At 56.1% G+C, this 25980-nt stretch overlaps 1 protein-coding gene across 2 annotated transcripts in view; it reads right to left on the reverse strand.

Moving 5' to 3' along the window:
• Positions 1–6274: 6274 nt before the first annotated feature.
• Positions 6275–25980, reverse strand: part of IFFO2 (intermediate filament family orphan 2) — a 42678-nt gene continuing 22972 nt past the window's right edge. The window contains exons 2-9 of one of the 2 annotated variants that reach the window (XM_070403149.1): positions 18130–18190; positions 16668–16763; positions 15372–15512; positions 13954–14093; positions 10251–10371; positions 10033–10125; positions 8978–9108; positions 6275–7297 (exon numbers count right to left, since the gene is read on the reverse strand). In XM_070403149.1, coding sequence (XP_070259250.1) covers positions 7192–7297; positions 8978–9108; positions 10033–10125; positions 10251–10371; positions 13954–14093; positions 15372–15512; positions 16668–16763; positions 18130–18190 — 889 coding nt within the window. In that variant the 3' untranslated portion in view covers positions 6275–7191. The remainder of the gene's footprint in view (positions 7298–8977; positions 9109–10032; positions 10126–10250; positions 10372–13953; positions 14094–15371; positions 15513–16667; positions 16764–18129; positions 18191–25980) is intronic. The other variant, XM_070403150.1, reaches the window with a different exon arrangement.

The raw sequence follows: 25980 nt of genomic DNA on the forward strand, positions 1-25980 counted from the left end.
GCTTTTATTATTATAGATATTTTATTGATCTCAGAGAGAAAAGGAGAGGGAGAGAAAGATAGATCAGTGATGAGAGACTCATGGACTGGCTGCCTCCTGCGTGCCCCACACTAGGGATCAAGCACACAATCTGGGCTTGTGCCCCGACTGGGATCCAACCGTGACTTCCTGGTTCATAGGTCAACGCTCAACCCCTGAGCCACGGGGTCAGGGCAGATTCTGAGCCTTTCTGGTGACAGGATCTTAGGGACCCAATTGCATTCCTAAAGCGCTGTGTGGGCAAAAGGGGCCACATGCTGACCTGACCAGCTCAGGGAAGGCCTGTATGGCCGTCTTGCAAACTCAGAGACCTAAAGTCACCACAAAGGACGGTCTGAAATTAAACTTTAACTAAAAGCAGTGATGGTGGGTAGTTACATCCTAGGCCGGTATCTTCACTTTACCTTAACTGAGCCTCTCTGTCTTTCTGCATCTATGATAACATATCCTTGAAATGTCTGGGTAACTTGTAACTTCCCTTTTTCTGGACCCCTTGGGGCACAACCTAATGTGCTGGGTGCCAGGACAGATACCACAAATTTCCTTTATTGTTATGTTCATTGTTCCTGCACCCACCTAAGTATGTGTCTATCATTTTACTTTTTATCCAATCCCAGGGGTTTCCCTGCTTTGCTTTCTCCCGCCTCTCTAGTCTATCACCAATGGATTTCATGTAACCCACCTACGTCCCTTTCCTTTGACTGCAATGTATAAATACAGACGTAACCCGCCATTCTCCGGAACATTATCTCAATTCATTGAGGTTCTGCTTCCCGGCATATGTCGACAGTTTGGCTCAAATAAACTCACAAAAATTCTTTACAGGTTTCAATGTTTTTTTTTTACCTTAACAACTGTTACAGCTTTTCTTAACACTCTCTTCTAATTTTTCTGTTTGTATTTCCTCTAGCAGTGTGATCTGAGAACCTTGTGGATGAAAAGGGGCCACATGCTAACCTGACTAGCTCAGGGAAGGCCTGTGTGGCAGTCTTGCAAACTCAAGAGACCTAAATTAAGCAAAAGGATGGTCTGAAATGAAAACTTTTTACATTAAAAAGCAGTGTGTGGTGGGTAGTCATATCCTAGGCCGGTATTTTCCCTGACAAAGGTCAATCTTTGCCTTAACTGGCCCTAGTGTCCTTTCGCATCTATGCTAACATATCATTGGGACGTCCAAATTTTCCTTCTTCTGGACCCCTCAAAGCACAGGCACTGCTCTGCGGAGACCACAAATCCCCTCGTTGTTATTGAGTAATTGTTGACTTAACTTTCCTGCTCCCACCTAAAAGAAGTATGTGTCTATCATTTCACTTTTTATCCAATCCCAGAGCTTTCCCCCACCTCCCTGGCTTTGCTTTCTCCCGCCTCCCAAATCCATCACCAACAGATTTCATGTAACCCACTTATGTCTCCTCTTTGGGTTGTAATGTATAAAACAAAGTGCAAGACTACCATTCTTTGGAGCATTGTCTCATCCATTGAGATTCTGCTTCCCACCAATTATTGACAGTTTGGCTCAAAGGAACTCACACAAAAAATTCCTTACAGTTGTGAATGTTTCTTACGTTCACAACCTGCTAAGGAGTCCGTTCCAATTCTTATTGTGGTTCCTCTCTATGACATTGACAAAATACATAACTTCCCTGGGCCTCAGTTTCCTTGTCTATAAAGTGGGGGTAATAGTCCTGGCCGGTTTGGCTCAGTGGATAGAGCTTTGGCCTGCGGACTGGGGGGTCCCAGGTTCAATTCCGGTCAAGGGCACATGCCTGGGTTGTGGGCTCGACCCCCAGTGGGGGACTTGCAGGAGACAGCCGATCAATGATTCTCTCTCATCATGGATGTTTCTATCTTCCTCTTCCTTCCTCTCTGAAATCAATAAAAATAAAAAAATAAATTTTAAAAAGTGGGGGTAATAATGCCCATCTTAGAATGACCTCAGTATCCCATGCTACTCTTCCTTCAGAAGGTCACACTCGGGGAATAGAAACAGCTGGGATTTGGAAAAAAGAAACGACAATAAGCCAAAGTCTTGGATACGGCAAAAAGTGGATTGGGATTTGTAAATATGTCTCTCTTCTCTGTGTCCAGCTCGGTTAGAGAGCGGTCCGGTTCCTGAGTAGGGGTGGCTGGGGATTGAACAAATGAAAGAGACAGACACAGAGATGGAAGGAAAAAGCTGGGACCGGGTGGGACCACTGTCCTCTGATGGAGAGACAGGGATAGGGACCCAGAGCCAATACAGTGTGTTTATTTTATACAGCAAAAAACAGGAAGTTTTACTAAAAGTCAAGACAACGGAGATTATGTACATTCTTGGGTGGGCCTGAGTCGTATGCATTCCTGGTGCTTGGCTGGATTTAAATAACAAAACCCACCCCCTGGCACCTGGGCTGAAGGTCAAGCTGACAACACTCCTGCCTCTGGCAAAGCATGTTTCCAGGATGTGGCTTTGCCAACACCACTGGCTTCAGCTGACAATAATTAAAGAAATGCCCATGTGCCTTCCCAGGCACTCTCTACAGGGATTGATGGGACTGTTTCTCTTGATCCTTGAAGAAAACCCTAGTTGGGGACGGGGAGCCGCTCCTACAGGGCAGTGCTTTCCTGAAGTTGGCCATTAACAAGAAAAAACTGGAACGTTGGACAATGTCAAATTCAGCGTCTGGGAGCTGGCCTCTCCTGGGCACTGTGAGGAAGTTTACGAAATGGGGATTTGGGGATTAACAGGACCTCGTTTCCAAACTAGGCGTGCCAGTTACTCAGCCTGTGATCTCTCTGGCTCTCACTTCCCCTTTTGTAGAATGTGTGTAATAAATCCTGCTTTCCCTACTTGTAGAGATTATATTGTGAGATGCAGATGATGTGAAATTTCCCCATGTCACCACTCATTGGCTAATGAGTTTGCATTCGTGTTTATGGGGCCCTCCGTTCTCTTGCCATTTTATCCTCAGTTAAAAAAAGAAAAAAGTACACCATCAATTCTAAGACATTTCACTTTATTTAAAAGAAGCCAATATACAGGATATAAAGGGTATGATATTTACAACAGTACAGTAAACAGGTTGGTTTCCCGGTAGGATCAGTAGTCTTTCAGTGAGTATAAACCCCCCTTCCCCTTGATGCTCGACCCAGCTGGCAGACAAACAGCAATAGTGGGGTGGGATGGGACTGCAGGATAGAAAGTCTCCCTGAAGGGATTAAAAATCACGTAGATGCTAAAATGTCCACGAAGGGGTCTTGGGGGTGAGGGGTGCCTTGGCCTCATTCCTTTGAGGGCTTGGCAGCAGGAATGCTGAGGGATTTACCCCAAACTAACACATGGCCCACCCTGAGCCTGTAAATCTTCCACCCATGGAAAATTCCCTTTTGAGAGAATCAGCCCTAATCCCTCAGCCAGGGCCTGGAGGAGCAGCCCAGGCAGTGGGCACAGCCAGGACTGTGGACATTTCATGGCATTTCCACTCCCACTCCAGCTGCCTAACAACCTGGGACCCACTAGAGCTCTAGAGGGTCCCAGGCCCTCCACCCCACCCCAAGGGAAGCCATGTGGTCCCGGAGCCGGCAGCCCCATTGCCACCCACACTCTCCCAAACTCAGCGGACTTGGAAGTGGATCTTCACATAGTTCAAGTAACTACTCGGAGCCCACCCTGGAAGCAGAGTGTGTCCCCTACCTCATGCTCCCTCTCAACCCCCACCCACCCGCCTTCATGCTGAATTCTCCACTGCCCGCCCACTCCCACAATGCCCTCCCCCCCAAGACTTCCAAGGACCCAGGAGCTGCGGGATCAGAGAACAAGGGAACTGGGGTGAGGTGGGGCCCATGCTCTGCCGAAGCCGGCTCATGGGTGTGGAGAGTAGGCGGTAAGGACAGGGAGACAGGGTGGGGGTACCGATTATATGAAATCCAGCAGCAACATGCACCGTGCCCACAGAAAAATGCTGGGCCACCACAACTGCCTAGCCTAGATTACAAAACCTTTGCTTTCATAAAAATAGATGGGAGTCTCTTGCTTTATAAATAGGTTACATTTAGCTTAAGTTATACCTTATATTATCCCCTACCCCTCACCTTCTCCCTCATCCCAAATCAAAGAGGTTTGCTTCTCCCTAAATCATCTGAGCTGCACCCACAGAGCTAAGTGTGCGATGGACTGGCCCTTCAGAGACCTGTCCATCAGGACATATTGCTACAAGAAAACAAAATGTGTTCACTTGCCAAGAATTTTTTCCCCCGTTTTTCCCTTGTTTTCCCCTGTTTGTGTGTGTGTGTGTGTTCCACAACCAAGGAACCAAAAGGAATTTCCCCATCCTGCCCCTCCCCAATCCTCTCTTTTTATAAAACCCTCCAAAATAGGAGGGTGAGAGCCAGCAACACAGGAGAGCCCATCTGAGAACCACCTAAAATACCAATGTCAATATGACACTGGGCTTAGAAGTAGAAACCAAAATTAAGTATTTACAGCTTTACAAAGGACGGACCAGCATGTCCCCTCTGGACCCGGTGCTGCCTCAGCGAGTGTTGGGCTCTTTCTTGGCAAGCTGTGGGCTCGTGGCAGGGGACAAGCAGGGCCCACTGGCAATTAACTCAGAGAAGAACTTGGTGGGGAGGGAGGCAGCCAGGCCAGGACCCAGGACCCTGCCCAGGAAGCAGGTGGGCCACATCCTTGCTATCCCTGCCCTGTCCACCTGCCCCAAATCCTGGCTCCCCAGCAGGGAGGACACTTCTCAGCCAGTGTCCGTCTCTGGCTCCTGCCATTTCTATAGTCCTTGGACAAATTCAGAGTCCTCTAGTCCCCAGTGACAAATGTCTACAAAGGGGAAAGAAAAAATAATACCACTGGACACCAATCACCTTAGTTACCCCCAAAATACATTGATGCCTTACTGTCATATTTACAACAATAGGCCTGTCTCCCCCCCTGATCCCACCACCCCACCACCACCACCTGGAGGAACCACCCTGGGCCGGCTTCCACTCTGCCGGTCTGCCCACACCATGCACCATCTCCCTTAGCCCTGGATGGCGGAGGCCTGCAGGGCCATCTCCCCGCCCTCCAGGAAACGGAAAATCTTTTTAGCAGCTGAGGTCCAAGCCCAACTGGCTCTGATAACCTTTGGTTAAAAAAAGGTAAACTAAAACAACAAGAACAATAACGGCAATAATCACCAGGTATGTTTGAACCCTGTAACCTTTAGAACGAGGGTCGGTGAGGAGGAGGGGGAGGGGCCGCCCTCCTCCGAAGCCATGGCCCCCCTAGTACCTGCCAAGGGCCTGTTCACTAATAGGAGACGCTGGGCACGTGGCCACACTGCCACGGGGAACAGAACGATTCGCCCAACAAAAACGAAAATTAGGAAAAAACCATAAAGGCCACCAAGTTCTGATAAATAAAAAGAACACACTGTCACTAACACGCTTGCTCTCTCTCTCTCTCCATATATATATATATATATTATGTGACTATTATGTACAATGGTTTTAAGACTGCAAAACAGGGAGGGGAAACAGAAGAGAAAGAAGGCCCTTCGAGGTGGTTGGTACCCCGGGGGTGGAAAGACTGGGGGGTACAACCTACTGGAAGCCAGAACCCCTCTTGTGCCGCGAGTCATAAGCCCCGGAGGGAAGGAGCTCTGGTCTCGGGCTCAGTGTGCTCTTTGACCTCCAGGGGGAGCTGCTGGGCCAACAAAAACAAAACTCGCCAAACATACCCACAGGAGTGGGGACAAAAACTTAAAAAAAAAAACACAAAAAGCAAAGCCTGGTTCGCTGGCTCCAAGCTGGGACTTGGCGGGTGGCCTCAAGCAGCGCTCTTCAACGCAGGCCCACTCAGGCCATGGGAGAGACTGGCTCAGTTACTCCCCACGGGTCAGTTAAGTACGGAAAGAAGCTGGCAGATGTTAAACAAGGGTGGTTCTAGCCTGAGCGCCGCCTCCTGCCACCTCCAACCTGCCAGCAGCCCTCATTGCCTCCCTCCTCGTCCCTTCCCTTTCCAATGCCTGCCAGTGGCCAGACAGTGGGCGACTGGGCACAGTGGAGAACCAAGATGGTAGCAGGCGGGCCTGACCCGGCTCCACTGGGGAAGGGGTGACGGCAGGCCTGGCTCCCTTCAGGCTTTCTCACAGAGAAATTACAGACCCCAACCCCTTACAGTTGGCTGGAAACAGAGGGAAAACATCAAGTCATCGGGGCAATAAAAGACCCCGCCCCCCCCCCCCCCCCCCCGCCCCCCGCAACGCACAGAGGTCCCAAGAAAGCAAACAGTCAGGTGGCCAAGGGCTTTGCAGGACCCAGGCCTCTACTGACCTTGACCAAACCCCCTCACAGGCTGCAAGAGACATGGCCCTAGCGGCGGCCTCCCTCCCAGCTCCACGGGAAAACCCTGCGTCTGGGAGAGGCCTCCCTTCCACAGTATATAAGGCAAGCTGCTTTTTTTGTTTGTTTTGTTTTTTGCATAGTAGTTTAAACACAGTGAGGCTCCACCTTCCCCCACAGTGCCTTGTCCCTCCACTGTGCCACTCGACCCAAAAAGAAACTAAGAATTTGTCTTCCCTCCCTCCTTCCATCTTTCTTTCCCTTTTGGTAAGTGAAAAAAAAACCCTTGGGAGATCCGCACCCAGGCGTGGAAGGTTCGCAGAGGCAAACAGCTCCGTCCTGGGTGGACGTGGACCGCCCAAGCCCCACGCCATCAGTGCTGGCCAGCAGAGGACGGGAGGGCGTAGGTCATAGCCAATCAGAGGAGCAGGTGGGAGGGTAGAAAACCACAATCTGCCACACCGGGGCCCCGCCCTCACCTTAGAGTTTTGTATAAAAACACCTGCTACGAATAATTCTTTGGAGCTCAAAGTGGCTCAGCTTAAGGGAAAAGGCACGGTTCACACGGCATCATCTGGACAGAGTCTGCATTGGTAACGTGGAGAGTAGAAATTGAGAGCACCATTCCGTGGGTGGGTGGGTGGAGAGGGGCACGGGTGGATGGTGAGTGGAAGGGAGGGGGGAAGCAGCGGTCCCTTGGGGCCTCCAGAGAAGGGAGGGCAGAGGACGTCCGTGTGGTGAGGACCGGAGCCCCACTCCGAGGAGCCTTCCTGGCCTCGTGGGGAGGAGGGGCAGAGGCCCCATCACCATGACCACCAGGCACGGGGGCCTCAGCCATCAGCTGACCATGGGCTCCACGTCCGCCTCCCGCTCAAACTCGTCCTGGATCTCGTCTGTACTTCCTGAGTCGCTGCTGGCCACGGAGCTGGGAGATGGGGAATTCCTGGAAGGACGAGAGAATGGGGGTCAGTCGGGGGGCAGCCTGGGGGACCCGTGAGGGATTTAAGGAGTAGGAAGGGCTGAGCAACCACTCCTGCAAGACCTGACCTCAGAGGGGGTCCTTCCCTGAGACCCTGCCCTTGCTCTGCTTTTCTTAGAATCTCCTAAGCCAGTTATGGCGAACCTTTTGAGCTCAGCGTGTCAGCATTTTGAAAAACCCCAACTTAACTCTGGTGCCGTGTCACCTATAGAAATTTTTTGATATTTGCAACCATCGTAAAAAAAAGACTTCTATTTTTGATATTTATTTTATATATTTAAATGCCATTTAACAAAGAAAAATCAACCAAAAAAATGAGTTCGAGTGTCATGGGTTCACCATCACTGTCCTAAGCCCACATGCTGAGCATGGCTCTCAAGACCTCTGGGGGCCTCCTGTTCCAGCCCCTAATTGCTCTGGGCGCCGAAAGCCCCGTGGGAGCAGAGACCATGGACCAAGCGTGGTTCTTACCCTCGAGCCACCTAACACAGGGGCGGGCACAGAGCACGCGCTCAGTCAACCCCAGCTAACTCCGTCCTCACAGGGAGGCCATACTGGATAGTGGTTAAGAGCACAAGGTTCAAATTTTGGCTCCGTCACTGATGAGCTGGGGGCCCTTGGGCAAACTCTTCGACCTGCCAAGGCTTCTGCTCCCCCACCCGCACAGGGGAGATAAGGACAGTGGGTCTGGGGGGGCCGTGAGCTAACGGTAGGACTGGCTGAGCCGAGGGCCCCACACGCTGCTTCCCACAGAGCTGCCCTCCCTCTTCTACAGCCTGAACCACAGCCTGCGGGAATATCGCCATAACAAGAGAAACAATTACAAGGAGCATCTATTTGCGCCTTGTGCCAAGCACTTTACATGTATTATCCATTTTATTAGTAGCATGGCTATCTCCCCAACAGGCTGTGTGTTCCTTTATTTTTTTTAATATATATTTTTTTAATGATTTCTGAGAGGAAGGGAGACGGGGAGAGAGCTAGAAACATCAATGATGACAGAGAATCACTGATCGGCTGCCTCCTGCACGTCCCACACTGGGGATCGAGCTGCAACCTGGGCATGTGCCCTGACCGGGAATGGAACCATGACCTCCTGGTTCATAGGTCGATGCTCAACCACTGAGCCATGCCAGTTGGGCGAGGCTTCGTGTTCCTTAAAGGCAGGGGCTCTGTCTTTGTTTTGGGGTGTCAGCCACCCTGGCAAATAAAAGGGCCCTGACCCACCTGGCCCCGGTGTAGAATATGGGAAAGGATGTGAAATTGCTTTCTATGGGCAAATGCGGGTCCCATCAGCCATGTGGAGAGGAGTGTCCTGCCCACCTTCTCCACTCCCCAGTTCAACAGGAAGGGGGGTGTAAGCTCCCTAGGGCAGGGGCGATGGCTGCTACGCTCATCACTGTATCCCCACAGCCTTGCACAGAGCAGGTCTCCGACAAGTAGCTGTTGGGGAAGTGGGTGCAGGGAGTTACGTGAGATTAGGGAAGTCACCTAGCATGCAGTAGGGAGGTGACTAATATTCCTGGATGGATGGCCGGACACATGCGCCGGGCAGATGAAACAGGCCAGACTTGTAAGTTGCAGCCTCATACACATCCCCCAAGAACCCAACTGCTGAATCCCCAGGGAGAAAGGGCCAGGTACCTGTCCGCGGAGCCTTTGATGAGCCGGCGGCAGGTCTCCATCTGCACGTCCAGGCCACGCTTCATGCTGCACATCTCCATGTATTCATGCAAGTGTCGGTTCATGTCGCTCTTGGCTGTGGCCAGCTCCAGCTGAGGGGAACCAACAGGGGGTAAGGCGAGGCCAAGTCATCCTCACAGCAAAACCCTCAGCAATCCCTTCCCACCGCCTGGGTGCTGGCGGCCTCCAGACCACCCCTGGACACCGCAGGACCCTGCCTCGGCCTCTGTTCTCTGGATACCCGTCCCCAGGGCCTCAAGAAGGACTTCTGGAGAAAGGGGAATGGTTGCTTAGCAACCACAGGGCAGCCTTCCCTGACGAGCCCACCTGGTTCTACCAACTCTACTCCACCCTGCACCTCTGCGCTCCTTTCTGTGGCCTTGATTAGAAAAGTCCTCAAGTCTTCACATTTCTGACCCTTCTCCTCCACCAAAGGAGACACCCCCCAGGACAGGGGCCCCTCTTTCTCCAGCATGGCAACAGCAGTGACCTCACTGGCAGTCATGGCCACGTGCAGGCTCTTGGGCACAGAGGGCGGGGCTCCAAGGCTGTGTGCTGGCTGGAGCCCGGCCTTGGCCAAGTCACTGGTCTCTGTTAGCCTCATGTCCTCCTCTCTAACACAGGATGCCCAGTACCTACTGCATAGGGTACCTGGGTACCTGCAGGTCCATACGAGGGTGTGCGGAGACTAGGAAGGGTGTCCTTGTCATGGGCTCACTCGGTGTCTAGTGTCACTTGATGTCACTCAAATGTCAGCTCTCATTATTTTGGGACCACCATCTCAGTTGAATAGCTTAAATAAAACCTCCTTGGGGCAGACAGGGATCACTACTCCCATTTCACAGGTTAGGAAACTGAGGCCCTACGAGGGGTATGGCTTTCCCAGCACCAAGCAGGGAGCCGGTAGGCCCCCTGACTCCAGAGCCTGTGGCCACCCCAGGCTACCAGCCCCTGCCTAGGTAGCAACTTAGTCACCAGGGGTCTCGACTCAGGGGCTGCACAGGCCGAGCCCTCACCTCTATCTGGCCTATCGTTTCCTGGTACTCCTTGTCTCTCGTCTTGAAGAAGGATTCCGTCTCATGGATCAAGTTGCCCAAGTTTTCCTCTTGCTGGGGAAACAGATCAAAGGGGAGCGTTTAGCTGGGGGGTGGAGTGAGGTGGGGAGCTGCAGGGAAAGGATGGGGAGGAGGGATCATTGAAAGGAGGCGCCCCTGGGAAGCCTGGCCCCACTCACCTCGCCCTGCAGGTCGATACTCGGGTTGCAGTTGGTGAAGTCCTCCCAGAGCAGCAGTGTGTCTTCGTTCTCCTCCCACGTCAGGCTGTCGCAGTCGTCGTCAAAGTCAAAGGTCTCCCGCCTGGGGGGGGGGACGGGGGACAAGGAGGGCGGGACTGAGCAGGAGCCAGGCTCCAGGGGCCAGGACGAGAGGGAGACAGGGCAATGCCCCACTGGGTGTGTTCCTAAGGAGACAGAGGTGGTGGCAAAGGGGACGCGCGCCTTATCCATGGAGTTGAACTCTTTTAAAATGCAGAATGTTTTCACGTGCTCTTTAAAATGTATGTTTTTAAGAGGCCAGGCTTCATCATCAATGGAGACTAAAGGCAATTTCCGCCCAAGTCCCATCTTGTACGTTTTTCATTCAATAGCTCATTTCCTGAACCTCTCCTTTGCATGAGGAGATTTATATGACGTCGGCAACTCGGAATGGTTGACGCTATTGCTCCCATTTTACAGATGAGGAAATTGCAGCTCAGAAAGCAAAACTGACTTGTCCAAAGTCACATGCCAGCCGGTAGCGGAAACGGTCTGAAGCCAGATCTTTCTGTTTCCTACAGCGCTTTCCTTTCCACGAAAACAGCACCACACGCTCACAATGTGCTGTCACAGACTGGCTTCTGAGCACTTAGTAAAATGCAATTTGTTCTATCCTCACACCCATCCCAGGAGACAAGCTTGATTATTATTCCCTCACTTTACAGGTGAGGAAGCTGAGGCTCAGAGTGATCAGGTAGACTTCCAGAACCACACGTGCTGAAAGTCACATTTGAATTCACCGCCTGGGTGACTTCAGGGCTCCCATATTTACTAGGGCTGGAAGGAGGGGGCTGGACCATACGGGATTGCTTGGGACTAAGGGGTTTCTGGAGATGCATGGTTACCCCAACTGGAGGGGACCTTAAGAACCACTCAGCCCAATATGCCCACTAATCAGGTGAGAAGGCTGATGTCAACAGGGCCTAAATCACTGGACCCGGTGAATTAGCCAAGAAGGAAGTGGGTTCCAAGTCCCCAGACTCCCATCCCAGGGCTCTCCCCACTGCTACACTCCCTCCCTCAACTCCTTTCTGGATTCGCCCAACCTTCCAAAAATGGTCCAGGCTGGGGCCACTGGGCAGGGCTCAAGAAGAATTTCTGTAAAAAGCTACCCAGAGCAGCCCCTGGAGCCAGGCTCATCTTCAAAATGCAGTTCCAATCAGAGCCTATAGGGGGCTCTGGAGTCCAGGGAGCAGAGCTGGGGACCGGGCTGCAGGGGGAGGAGCCACGGCTGGACTAGCTTCAGACAAGCCCCTGGGGTCCACTATCAGTGCATCACATACTCAACGGCTGACTTCATTTCCTTCCCAGGGCCTGGGATCTGAAGGAAACCCCAGCTGAGGAATAGGAAACCATCAAGGACCGGAAGATGGACCAGAGAAAGGCCTGGGAAGAGGCGACCCCCCCCTCCCTGCAGACCTGGAAGGTGGGGCTAAGAAGGAGGGCTGGCCACCACCCAGAGGAAGTAGCCAATTCCTCCCCTTCTCCTTGGTCTGAAGCCCAAGCAACAGATTTTGATCAAAACAAAACAGCCCAGACACGAGTGCATTATTCAAAGACTTCAGTGGAACTGGCCCGGGGCAGTCTCTCGCTTGGATCTCAGCAAGCGGAGATGGAGGGGCGGGGGCTAGGGCTCCACCTAGGGTGGGGTCAGCATGGCCTTGGGTGATTGGAGGGTTTTTTTTTTAAAACTTAGGGACTTCACCACCATATCAATCTAATTTTGTGCACACAGGAGCCTGGCCCAGGGCGCCCCTAGACCAGCTCCTGGGACTGTCCCTCTCAGCTCACCCATTCCTAGGCAGCCTACTGCTTCCCTGGTGACTTTATGAAAATGAAGGCAATGATTTCTTCAGAGAAGCCCTTTAATTCAACCAAATGAACCCAGTCGGGGGGGGGGGGGGGGCATACAATTCTGCCTTAGGCTCAGGAATACCCAGAGCAACATTCGGAAAACCTAGACCCAACCAAGGGTTACCCCCCCATCCCTCTCTTGTCAGCAAAAGATGAGAATGTGAGATTGGGGGTGGGGGGTGTCAAAGAGGAATCAAGAGTCTGGGAGTGTCCTTGTCACCTTCCAACAGCAATCTCCCAAACGCAGCCCATTTTGGGGAAAAACACACCCCACGTTCCCACTGTCTTCCTTGCCAAGTGGCTCGGCTGCAAAGGGACCAGGGCAGGGATGGCGCCCGGAGAGGGCAGAGGGACAGCTCTTCCAAGCATGAAGACAGCTGGTTGGGGACAAAGCACTGGACTGACCATCGGGGGCCAGGCTCCATCCCATCTCCCACATCCCCCTCTGAGCCTCAGTTTCCCCCTTCGAACAGGAAGGGGCTGGGCAGAGTGATCTTTACAGGAAGCATTAGGAGAGTCCCGGGCCCCTGACTTCTGAGTCGACTATGCTGGCAGAGGTATCTGCTAGGAGGAGTGTGTCCTCTTGGGAGGGGTTCTGGGGGTTTTGTGATGCCATCAGAGCAAAGACGGCAAACCTAGCCCTGCTGTTGGAGACCGAGGACCTCAGGGGAGAGGCACTGGTCAGAAAGCTTGCTCAGCCCTGAGACTGATGCAGGGGGGTGGAAGGAAGAGGGGGAGGGGGTGGAGTTCTGGAAAAAAGCTGAGTTCTCGGGGCTCAGGAACCCAACTGCAAGGGACCCCAGACAGAGCAGGCAGGAGCAGGTCACTGGGACAAGGGAAAGGTGACCCCAGAGACCAGCCCCAGCCCTGCCCTGTGAGTCCAGGCCCCTAGGCAAGTCATGCAATGCCCAAAGGGACACCTCTCCCTCCCCTTCCCTTTCCCACCCACTTTAGGGTGCTATATGGATTAGAGTAGAGCTGGAGCCGGGTTGAGAGCATGGTCCTGGACAGGCCAAGGCCTCAAAGCATCCCTGCCCCAGATCACTCTACACAGTGAGTTTCGGGGAAAACAGCTCTTACGGGGGAGGAGGTGGGGGGCGAAGTCAGCCCTGCTTGGTAGCATTTGCCAATTTCCACGCTGGCAAATTTTAAGCTACTATTGTGCCATCAGTGAACCTGGAGCCGGCAGACGTGAACAATCAGCTTCCATGAGCCGGTACAAGCCGGTTCCCTCCCACCACTGACCATGTCCAACCCACAGTCTGCCCCTAACCCAAGCAGCATCTCAGCGGGAGAGGACACAGGCAGGCGGGCCTGGCTCTGAATCCCAGCTCGGCCATGTGTTAGCGGAGTGGTCTCGACCAGGGCGCTTCCCTGCGCCTCAGTTTCCTCGTCTACAAAAGGGGAGCGATAACCCCACTTCCTGGGCCGACAATCTGGAGTCGAGGAAGTCACGTTTGTAAAGCATCCTACAGACGGAGGGTACTGGCCAGCGTGGTGGCCGGCGTGTGGCTCAGCTCAGCCATCCCACCACGAGGAAAACCGGTCGGGGTGCGTCTGAGGCTTGGCCAAGACTCCCACACAAATACGACCACCACAGCCACTGGTCCTTTCTGAAAGTGGGGAACTTTCCAGATTATAAATGTTACAAATGTCTTCAACAAAACACACCTGTGGGCTACTTTCAGCCCCGGCCACCCGCTTGCCACCCCTGCCCTAGTGACCTGGGGGAGCAGGGAGGAGCCCCCAGCTGGGGCAGCGGAGTACTCACAGCTGGTTAAACATGCGCTTCATCTCGTCTGTGATGTTCACAGAGCCGACCTCTTCATCTGAGAACCGGTTCACCTCCCCGTCCTGCTCAGAGATGTCATCGTCCGAAGTCACCTTACGCTCTTTCTTTTTGGGGACCACCTGACCCGGAGAGGAAGAGATCGAGGTGACTGGGAGGCTCTGCAGGGAGGGAGGGTCGGGGTGGGCTGGGAAGGGAGCCAGCATCTCACGGGATAGATGGAGCATGGCTGGGGCCAGCTGCTGCCAGGGAAGATGCACGGGTCCTCTAAGAAGCAGGCGGCGTTAGCAGGAAGCATGAGGTGGGGAGACATGCAGGATGGAGGACACAGACAGCCTGGACCCTGCCCTGTCCTGGTGGCTGGGCCAGCTCAGCTCACCCCTTCACCAGAAAAGCCACTGCCAGATTTGGGGAGAGGAGCGAGCCAGACTGGGGTACAGAATCACCTGGGATGTCTCAGCACCAGCCAGGGAGCCAGAGAAGCCCCCACGGAGGCCCAGATGGCTCCCTGCCTCCCAGAGCCCTCCTGCTCACATGCAAAGGCAAGAGGCGGCGGCCCCCGGTTCACCAAGCTCCCTCCACTCCCAGCAGACAAGACATGAGCAAACCAAACCAAGGCTGATATGGTGCCCCCTGCTCTCCAGCAGCCGGGTGGCAAGGAGGCACGGAGGGGAACAGGGGGCCAGGGAAGCGCAGGTCTCACCCGGCTACCTCCAAAGGCACACACTGAAAGCAACAACACACTGCCCCGGGCTAGCAAAAGCCGAACCACAGCCCAGACTCAAGCCTTCGGAGAATGACGCTCGCCCTTCAGGCAGCTGGACCAGCCAGCCCTGGGACAGCGGCCCTGAACCCATCGCCTCTTCTCAGGACACACACTTGCTCACTGAGGAGGGAGTGAGGAAGGGGGAGACCGAGCACCTCTACAGTGGGAAGGAAAACCACACAGAGGCCAACAGGCTCATCTGCCAGGGCTCGGCCAGCTCACCCAGCGCACCCACAGCCTGGCACCTCGAGGAAGAGGCAGGAAGCCGGACAGTGAACCCAATGGGGGCGGGTGGACGAAGCCCTGCAGGGTCAGGAGACGCGAGTTCTAGTCCCAGCTCTGCCATTTCCGTCCTTGAGCCCCACCCTGTCACCCCCGGGTGAGAGGTCTCAGCCACAGGATGAAGCCGTCAGCCTGGAGGATGGAGTCGGGCCAGCCTGAGTCTAGAGTCCCTGAGTCTACGCTCTCCTGGGGAGGCCACGCTGCCTCGGGGGCCGGAGGGGTGGGGGTGGGGGGAAGTGGGGAGGATGTGAGGGGAGCAGGGCTGGCCAGGCAGGGGGTGAGGCTGGGGCTCTCCGGAGGGTGGCAGTGGCAGGTGGGAGTGGCGATGGTGAGCAGGGTGAGCCCTAGTCACCTGGAAGATCTTGGACACGTCTTCCGAGTTCCGCTGCTGTGCGACATCGCACAGCTTGGCCGTGATATCGATTCGGCGGCAGATGTCCATGTCCACCTTCATGGCCTTTTCTTGGATCTTTGTGTCCAGGTCTGTCATGGGCTGCAGGGAGGACAGCAGGGGTTACGTGAGCGAGGGAGGGAGCAGGCATGGCGTGGGGTGCTGCTCCCCGGCCCCTGCTGGACAGAGAGGGGTGGAGGACCCTAGGTGCCGGGTGGGAGGCCCCGGAGTCCGAAGCTGGCCTCGATGGGCGTGAAGGGTTGGGCCAGCTGCTCAGGCTGGGGCGGGGGTGGCAAGGGCTGTGGGAGCTAAAGGCTCTGGCGCCGAGTGGACAATGTGAGACCGCGTTTGCGGGCTCCCTAAGGGCTGGACGACACCTCTCAGCAGACACAGTGTCACTGTTTATTCTGTTAGAGCAAAGACAACACAAAGGCAATCCCACGCTGAAAGACTCCCTTCTCTCCCCACGGAGGTGCCTGCCAAGCGGCTCTCTCTCTTCAGGATTCCTCCCATGGCTGACAGCGGGGGTCTGCCCAGGACAGGGGTCCCCCAGGACCCCAGTGAGGGGAGCCACATGGCCTCCCCCTGGCGCCCCGGGAGGCTTCTCCCAGCCACACCCAGCTTCACACCCCTCAGGGCCAGAGGCCACACCTGGACAAGTCACCCGGAATCGGGCACCTTTTCCTGGCGGCTCTCCCTACACACTGCCCGCTGCCTGCAGGTGGCAGGAGACCCAGGTCCCCAGCAGGGAGGCGGCCTGGGCTGCCAAAAGCTGCCGGTACCCACGGTCACTCAGAAGGACTCTGATTGGCCAAAGGAAGCACACACTCGCCTTCCCCGACCTTACAGAGCAGCCCCGCGGAAGGCCACTGGCCTGGGAGCCTCTCGGGGTGGCATGGCACAGGCCTCCCTCCACCTGTGCCCGGACACTGAGGCCCTCGGCCACCACCCGCCGCGTCCTGGCGAGCTGGGGAAGAGTCAGAGCCAACGCGCACACAGACCGTCCGTCGGAGGAGCCTCGGGAGGCAGGATGGGTTAAGCGGCAGATTAATGCATCTCTACTCAGACCAAGGGAAGCGGAAGAGGGAGGGCAGGAGGGGGTGCCTGGTCTCTGATGCATCTGTCATCCTCGCAGTCAATCGCGCAGCCAGGACTCTAACTAGAAGCCGAGCTCTGGAGCCTCGGAGTGAATGAAGCGTTTTGCATGATGGGTGTGGGGGAGGTGATGACGCCTGGGGCGGCGGCCAGCGCACTTACATCACTCATGAGCCCCTTAAACACCACCAGCTCGGCCTTCAGCCTCTCGATTGTCTCGTTCATCTCCTCCTGGATGGCTTCGGCCTCCTGCGCCGCCTATGGGGACAGAGATGGGGAGGGTTGAGGGGGGCCGGGCACCCTGAGGGCAGGACGGACTGGACACCTGGGCCCAGCCAGGCCAGGCACCTGATGGCTGGGGATGGGGCACCGAGGACCTCGGCCCAGCCTGACTTCCCAGCGTTCAGCTTAAAGCTCTTCTCAAAGGGATATTATGGCACAAGAGACCCATGGCAGATGGTAAGAGGAAAAGAGCAAGTAATGCAATAAGTGGTCCCCATAGGTTAACATATGAGGTCCGTTCATGTGACATCGCCAATATTTGACCGCTCTGGTCTACAAAATGGCAATTGTCAACCTAACCCAGTGGTCGGCAAACTGCGGCTCACGAGCCACATGCGGCTCTTTGGCCCCTTGAGTGTGGCCACGAAGTTTCAATCGCACTGTATGTGCGCGCCCGCACGTGGTATTTTGTGGAAGAGCCACACTCAAGGGGCCACAGTTTGCCGACCACTGACCTAACCGAACAGACACGCCTGAAGTTTGTGTCTTTGCACGGGAAAGACCAGAAGGTTGCACACCAATGTGCCACGGGGGAGGGGTGGAGCTGGAAGGCGACTTTATTTTCTTCTCTAAGCTCTTCCAAATATTTGAGCATAAACATGTTATGTTTGGAAAGTAAAAAGCACTTTTGTTATCAAAGCAGGGGACGTCCATCCTCTCCTGTCGATGTATTGATATTATTTTAATCTGTCTCTAACTTTCTTAGAAGATAAATTTTTTAAGTATCAGAAAGCACTTTTTAAAAATATTTGAAAGAGCTTTCCACACTTTCTCATGGGGTCACTATTCTTGTACCCATTTGGCTGAGAGGAAAAGAGAGGCGGGAAGGTGAAGTTGCTTAGGGTACCCAGCAGGCGGATGAGTGCGGGGCCCAGAACACAGAGCTACCGGGCCAGAACAACAAGGAAGGTGCTCACACCCACCATGGGGAGCCCACTCGGGCGGGGCACCCACCTCGTGACCTGCCCACTGCCCTCTCCAAGGCATCAGGCCCTAAGTCAGTTTCTGCAAACTGGGGGGGTGGGGGGTGGGGCTTAAACACCATCCAGGTAGGGAGAAGAGGCAGGAGAGGGGAGTCACTAGCCCGAGGCCACCCCACAAGCTGGGGTGGCACCAGGACTTGGACTCAGGCTTCCCAAGCCTGTACCTGAGCTTTGCTGCAACACTGGGCGGTCCCCGCCTCGCTGCAAAGCCGGGGACAGAAGAGGCCCCTTGGCTCCATCAAGGAGAGACTGAGGCAGCAGGAAATCACAGAATAGGGGCTGTGCTGGGAACTGCCCCCGGCTTTGCCCGCTGAGGACTGTGCCTCTTCTGATCGGGAGGGACCTCTGGGGGCTCTTACCTCCTTCAGCGTGTCCACCATGGTCTGCAGGTTCATGCTCTTGGCCAGCTCCTCCTCCCATCTGTAAGAGCCAAGAAGGACAGGCGGTCAGAGGGAGCCTTCCATGCCAGCCCAGCCTCACACCGTGCAGGCAGCCACCCTGGGCCTGTCCCCGGCACAGCAGTGACTCCACCCCTGCCTGCCCTCCAGGAGCTCCCGTCTAGGGGGTGGGAGCGGGGCCAGGGCAGGCAGGTTGACACAGGCCCTAATACCAGGTGGTGCGGACGAATGTCATGCTTCAGGCATGAGCACAGCACCATGGGAGGTGAAGGCAGGAGGGACCTCCACTCCCCCTTCACGCAAACTGAAGTGCTGTGCAAACACTGCTGCTCCTGCTGTGGCTGCAACATACAATCTCGAGGCTGGCACGCAGGAGCCAGGCTGTTCTCTGCACCTGCAAGAAGCACTTTTATTGTGCTAACTATCGCAATCTTAGTGTCTCTGGTCCCGTAGCCTACCCTCACCAATAAAGACATCACTGTAGCCCTAACTGGTTTGGCTCAGTGGATAGAGCATCGGCCTGCGAACTGAAAAGGGTCCCAGGTTCGATTCCGGTCAAGGGCATGTACCTTGGTTGTGGGCACATCCCCAGTAGGGGGTGTGCAGGAGGCAGCTGATCGATGTTTCTCTCTCATCGATGTTTCTAACTCGCTATCCCTCTCCCTTCCTCTCTGTAAAAAATCAATAAAATATATTTTACAAAAAAAAAAAGACATCACTGTACCGTACAGATGAGGGCTGGAGGCTCGGAGAAGTCAAGTGCCTGCCCAAAGACACACAGCTAGTGAGCGAGTAGGGCTGGACTTCAAACCCAAGTCTGTTTTATTACAGAAAAACAAAAAATAACAAACACAGCGCTCGCTTCTCTAGCGCTTATTTCATGCCAGGCCCTGTTCCAGGCTTTCCATGTACTGTCTGGTCCGTGCACATGCGGGTCGAAGCTGGACAGGAAATGACAGAGAGGAGAAGGCACAGCGGGCTAACGGCATACCCCAGCAGTCACTGGAGGCTGGATGAGATGACAGCCAGTACACTCGCCGTAACAACACCAGCTCGCCTTAATGAGGGCTGATTTTGCATGAGGCACCCGTCTCCGTGACATAATTCAATGACATAACAACCCTCTAGCACAGGCGCCTCCATTATCCCCACGTCACAGGTGCAGAGAGGCAGGCGCAGAGTCAGGTGCCCAAGGTCAGGGTGCCGACAGGTGGAGCCAGGACTCAAACCCTGGGCTCCAGATTGAGTGCTCGTAACCCTGCTGGGCTCCTCCGGGGACCCAGGACCAATCAAAGCCCTAACCCGGCTCCCCACCCAGACCGCCTCCCTCCCCAGAGGAAGCCAGGGGCAGGCTCCCTTCCCTCTCCATCCTGGGACAGACAGACAGCTCCTCTCTTTCCTCGCGCCACTGCCGCCTCCCTACATGGCCTCTGAGCAGCAGATCTGGAAGCCTTTAGGATGCTGCCGGGGCAGCTAAAAATAGGCCAGGGGGAGGGACGGACGGAGAGCGGGTTACGTCACCAGCTTTTGGAAATAAGAGAAAACGGATACTGTTTGCACACACAGAGGAAAATTCCTCCTTTCTCCCACATGAGACGAGACGGGCCTGGCTAGGGCTCCCGGAGGGACGTACAGACACACACACAAACACGCACACACATACCCTCTCCCCTGTTCCCTTTGATCTTTATCAGCCCCCGGCACTGGCAGCCAGGCCTAGATCTGCCGTGGGCCGCAGGCTCCAGGCCCTAGAGGGCAGGGGGGCTGGGTGGGGCTTCTCCCAGGGATGAAGGACACAGAGGAAGCCAAGGGGCAGAGAGGGAACCTAAGGGTCTAACCCAGGCGGGACATTCTCACTGAACACCCTCATTGTACAAATAGGGAAACTGAGGCCCACAATGTGCCAGGAATTTGCAAGGTCATCCAGGGTGTCAAGGGCCAGGCCAGGAGTTCATCCCTAGGCCCCATGTTGGGGGGACAGAAGTCCTGGGTGGGGAGAAGTCCACAGGCAGCCCTTACCCCCGCTCCCACGCCCAGCAGCATGGGGCATCCAGGGCTTCCCTCAAGAGAAGCCAAGGCCCAGAGGGCAGGTCCCACGCTGAATCATCCCTCCTGGCCTCGCAGCTCTGAGTGGGGGCAGAGAACCTGATTCCAAAGCCACTGCGCAGAGCAGGTGCCAGCGCCTGGCCTCACTGCTGCGTCTTACAGCGACAGCAGGAGCAGCAGAGAAGGGGGCAGCGAGGGATGAAGATGCAGGCGCCCAGGGACATCTCCCCGCTACACACACACCCATTCCCCAAGCTCCTGGGCCAGACGCCCAGCCCCCTCTCACTTTTCCTTTCAGCAACCTTCTCATGAGGAAGGTGGGGCAGGAATCAACAGACCCATTGTACAGATGGGAAAAATGAGGCCCAGAGAAGGAGAACGACTGGCCCCAAGTCCACCCAGACCAAGAACCCAAGCCACGTTAGCAGCCACAGAAGCAGCCACTGATTGGTGAGCACGTCTGGGTACCACGCACGCACTGGGCTCAGTGCCTCATACACATATCTCATCAGCTTTCATGTGAACTATTAACCCTCTCGGGCAAAGGATTTCCCCCCAAACCCATTTTGCAGATGAGAGAGCTGAGGTTCAGAGAGGTGAGGTCACTTGTCTAAGGTCACACAACTTTCAGCAGGGCTGGGACTGAGGCCTAGGCACTGCTCACACTGTGACAAGCATGGGCATCACGTGGATCTTGCTCGGATGCAGACCGGATTCAGCAGGGCTGGGGTGGGGCGAACATGCTGCATTTCTAATGAGCTCCCGTGCAGATGGCACGTGGAGTGGCCCCACTCCTCACTAGCGATTCTAAGCTGCACCCCGGCAGATAAACTGCTTGAGCCTTTTGTTTCCAAAGCCAGGCTGCGTGGGCAGCCGGCACTTCTGGTCCCAGAAGACCGAGCATAGACCCCAGCGTGCAGATAGCAGCTGGCCTGGCAGACCGGATCCACTGCCCACGCTGACGTGCCTCCGGCTGCGGCGGGAAACCCTGGCTGTGCCGGCCCCAGTGTTGACAGTGCAGAAAAGCTTTGCCCTTCAGCCGCTCTGGTGACTGGGGTGAAAGGATGACGACAGGGGATGTGCTTCTTAAGATGCCCCAGACACCCCACCCTCACTGCGTGCAGCCCGGGAGCAGGGAGCACCAGCTTCCCCGAGAACTGGTCTGCCAAGTTGTGGGCTATGGCATTTCAACACCTGCTTGCCAGGCATGGTCCGGTCCCCTCCCCGACCTGGATCAGCCCACAGGAGTAAGGTTTCGGCAGGACGGGGTTTCAGGCAGAGGGACCAGCATCAGCAAAGAGGGGCAGCAGGAAGGCCAGGGAGTAGCCAATGGCCACTGAGAAGAGGACACACCCACTACGGGTCAGGGGCTGGTGGATGTCATGTCCTTTAACCTTCACTGTCCCAATTCTCTTGCCTGACCCACCGCTCAGCAAAGGTGGTCACAGGAAAACACACACACACACACACACACACACACACACACACCTCCCCATTTTACAGGTGGGAAAATGAAGGCCGAGAGCACAGAGACAACTCACTCCAGGGCCAAGACGGCCTGAGTCACTGAGAGCCACACTGCCCACCCCGGCTCAACAGCTCCTAAAACTTCCAAATTCTTCTCTCTTCAGGTGTTAGACTAGAGAAAGGAGAGGAGGGACATTTACTGGGCAGCTTCTGGGTTGTGTTCATCATGTTAGGCATTCATAGACACATAAAATGCAACATGTCACTCACCCACCCCCAGGATCGTCCCCACTGTGCAGAGATGAGCAAACAGAGGCTCCGAGGCAGCTCCGTTTCCCTGTCCCTTCCCCTCTCCCTCTTGGCCTCCTGCAGTCCTCTGCGTCCTCCCAGGCTAATCTCAAATGTACCCCTTCCCCAAGTCCCGCAGCTGCTTCCACTGCTTTCCCTGCTCCACGTCCAAGCTCCCGCTTGAGGCAGCCAGGCCTCAGGCTCCCGTCTTCCCAGGCGGCTTGGCGGTGGTATCCCACCCTGCGTGGTTCTCACCCCAAGAGCCAGCCGCTGTGCCAGGGGCAGCGATGGGCCGCCCTCCACCTTCTCCACCTCCAGAGAGTGCTCAGGCCCTGGCCCCAGATCCACTCCGGCTCCAGGTCCTTCCCCTCTCCACCCCTCCCACATGCAGACACCCTGCAAGCCTCACAGGTGTGCCAGCTCCTCAAAGCGCTCCCAGCCTCCGAGGCAGGCAGGAGAGCCCGTGACAGTGAGGATGAGGATGGTGAGAAGACCGACAGAGGCTCTAACAGGCTCTAACAGCGCACACGCTGTGCGGGCTCCGTTCTTAGGGGCTTCACATGCATAGCCTCATTCTATGAGCTGCACGGTAGCCTTAGGGATAGTCACTATCTCCATGTTACTGATGAAGATGTTCAAGTTCAAAACCATGAGCCAAGATCACACAGCCAGGAAGGTGAGGCTGTTTCCACTTTACAGAAGAAGAGCGACACTCAGAATCTCCCAGAGTGAAGGCTGGAGGGCATTGGGGCTCCCCTCTCCCAAACCTGATGGTACAGATAAGAATGCCGAGGCCCAGGGCTACTCAGGGAGTAGGTGGCAGGGTGCCCTCCACTCTGCTGGCCTAACCAGCAGTGAGACTGGGCCCGATCTGCCTTCCCCAACATCTGCCTCCATTTCTCAACGAGAGAGATCGTGGCCCAACACACCGCAGGGACACGCAAGAAAAACCCGCACTTCTCTGACAGCCATGTGACTGGCCCGCAGCCACGGCCAGGTCTGGCTGGGCAGACCTCGGGGCGCATTACTGGCCCCAATCCCCCTGGTGACCATTCCCCCCCCCCCCCCCCCGCCCCCGCACTGCCTGGAGCCGTGAACTGAATGTGAAATCGGGATCCCATGGAGGAAGGGGCCTACACAGGGCCTCTCCGAAACCCCTGGGGCACCACTGGGTGCGATCCACATATGGGAGCAGGGGTGGGTGCTGGACAAGGGCAAGGGTGCCTGGAGGGCCCCTGTGCCAATGCAGGGACAAGCAGGGGCCCAGGCTGTGGAGTCCATGAGTCGGGAGCTTGGGGGTATGTGCCTGCAGCACAGGGAAGCCCTCCAGCACCCATCTCAGCAGGTCCAGGCACCCTGCGACCTGGACAGCAGGGCAGAGAGGACACATGGGCGAGATGCCTGTTCTGGGGTGGAAGAGAGGCACAGCGGAGGGGCACCCCCAAACAAGTCACTAGACGAGCTGCGTCCAAAGCTGGGGGTCCAGCCCCTCCACCAGCCCAGAGAACTGCTTGTTACTACTCCTATGCTCGCTGCTATAGTCCCTGCGTCTACAGCCCACCCGCACTGGGTAAGGGGTCAAAGAGTTGCTGTATGGATTTGTTGAATGAATGAATGAATGAATCCAAGCAGCAACCACTCCTCAGCCCTCCTGCTCCGCCCTTCCCCATCGAGGGCCCCTTCTGCCTGGAAGGATCGTCTCCTGTCTGCCCCCTGCTAGCCCGGGGGCTTCCCGGAGCTGAGTTCCCAGCACCAACTCTCCGCCCAGCTCTGTCCACTTGCCTGGCTCCTGAGTCTCTCCAGGGAGAGACCAGGCCAGGCCGGGGGAGAGACAGCCAGGGCAGGAAGCAGGCGAGGGAAGAAAGCCTCCCTCTCCCACTTCCCACAGCCCTCCAGGCGGGGAGGGGATGCAGGGATGTGGGACAATGAGGCAGGGAGAGGAAATGACTCCGTACTGCGGCTGAGATCCGGGGCCTGGGCCACCATCTCCAGAAGGAGCACATGTGTGAGGCCAGTGGCCCGGAGGGGGAGGCGCAGCACCGCCCCAGCCAGACGTGGTCTCCAGGCATTCCTGAGGAGCCTGGGCTGTGACCACGTGATGGCCCAGAAGTCTCAGCCAGCCGCTGGGGGGAGGGGATGGGCAGCTTCAAAGCCAGCCCCCACCCCCAGCCAACACGCCCTCAGCTCCCGATGACACAGCCCCACAGGAAAGGGGCTGACAAAGCCTGGCTTGCTGAGGGGAGGAGAGCTAAGCTGAAGTCACTGGCGGGGACTGACTCACGGACTTTTCACTTCCTCTGTGATCAGAGAAAGAGGCTCGGGGGCTCCAGCTCGAAGGAAAGTGGGGGCAGCCCCAGCAAAACGAGGCCTTGGGGCTTCTGGGGAGAAAGTCCTGGGGACTCCTGGGCAGCAAGCCCCTGGGTTCATCTCCTGCCCCTCCTAACCATTCCCGCCGTGTGAGCTCGGGCCAGTCAGTCCCCCTCTCTGAGCCTCAGTCTCCCCGTCTGGGAGATGGGAAGCCCACCACCACCACGAGGGTGGCTGTGAGAAGTCCACGAGGTGGGCCGTACGGGTGAAAACACCAGCCCCAGGCCTGGCACATAGCAGACAACATGCTCAGTGGCTCATTTCTCAGTGCAGGGCTGGCTCCAGCAGCCGGGCCTCCGAGAGCTGGGAGGGCGCCACAGGAATGGTCCACACCTTTCCAGGAAAGGCAGGGGCGGCACACCCTGGCCAAGTCACTCAGGTGATGGGAAGTGAGTTCAGGTGAGGCTTCAGTGGAAAACTTCACTCTGGGCCAAGCGTGGGCCTGGCCCTCGGGCGGAGGGCAGATGGGTGGAGAGCCATTTCCACCTGTGCCCCGGGGAGCTCACCCCATGGCAGCACGGCCAGGTGTAGGCTGCAGGGGGTGGCCGGGGGCATGCTGGAGCCATTCTGCTGCCTGTACCCCTGGGCTCTGTGCTGCCCCCCAATTTTCTGGGCACAGATGCCCAGAGGTAACTCTCCCCTTCCCCACCCCTCGATGCCATGCTGAGGCCGATCCCGTGCCCTGACTGGAGGAGGCAGCTGCGGGCACAGAGGCAGACTAGGGGCCCTGTCTTCAGGGCAGTTTCCCAGAAGCCAATGGGTTAACAGATCAGAGTGGGCACTCCAAGATGGGAGCTCAGTGTGAAGATCCGGCTCCCACCCCCTTGGCTTCTGCTGAGCCCACCTAGAGAGCTTAGAAGGCACAACTGAGTCAACTTCCTCATTCCACACCACCACTACCCCTTGTCTGTTATCACAAACAATTCACATTTGTGGCAGAAAAGTAACAGAGAAGAGCAGAAAGGGCAGTGGGGGTGGATGGGGCGGGGGATACGTAAGAACCGGCCCCTCTGAGGGCTGAACAATGAGACACGCGCGGCCTCCATCTCCTGACCTCGTCCTCTCATCTGCTTGTACTGTATCTTTTCTCTCCAGTAAACGGGGGGCTGGGTCCCCCAGCCTGCAAGTGGGGAGGCCCCCGCATCCCTGACCCCACTCTCCCAGGTACCTGCCAGCACCCACACACCCTCCTCCCTGTTGCTCCCATCCGCACTGAGCCCCGGACCCCAGGGAAGGGATGCCTGGCAGACATGCCCATCAGAGGCCTGGCTGCCCAGCTGTACTCTGCTGCTCAGAAGGAAAGACAAATTAAATGCCAACTGATTGTCTCCGTGGAGGAGGCATTAATCTAATGTGAACACTTAACCAGGGCCGCTGACTCCATTACAGGCGGCTGTAATGGCCCGGGAGGGCAGGCGATGAGCTGGTGATGGGCCGGGTTTGAGCAGCCACCCTCTGCCCAGCATGCTGCCACCATGCAGACATATACATGGACCTGCTCGCAATCTGACAGAGCGGTCCCCTCCGGGGTCCCAGTGGACGAGGCCTGTGCCAGGCTAGTCGGGGGTGAGCAGGAAGCACCTGTGGAGGGGAGGGCTCTGGGCTGGGACACAGGAGATCCTGGTTCGAGTCCCGGCTCTGTCA

This window comes from Myotis yumanensis, unplaced genomic scaffold (assembly GCF_028538775.1).
Source record: "Myotis yumanensis isolate MYYU_CA2020_CCGP unplaced genomic scaffold, mMyoYum1.0.hap1 SCAF_2, whole genome shotgun sequence".
In the NCBI taxonomy this organism is placed as follows: Eukaryota; Metazoa; Chordata; class Mammalia; order Chiroptera; family Vespertilionidae; genus Myotis; species Myotis yumanensis.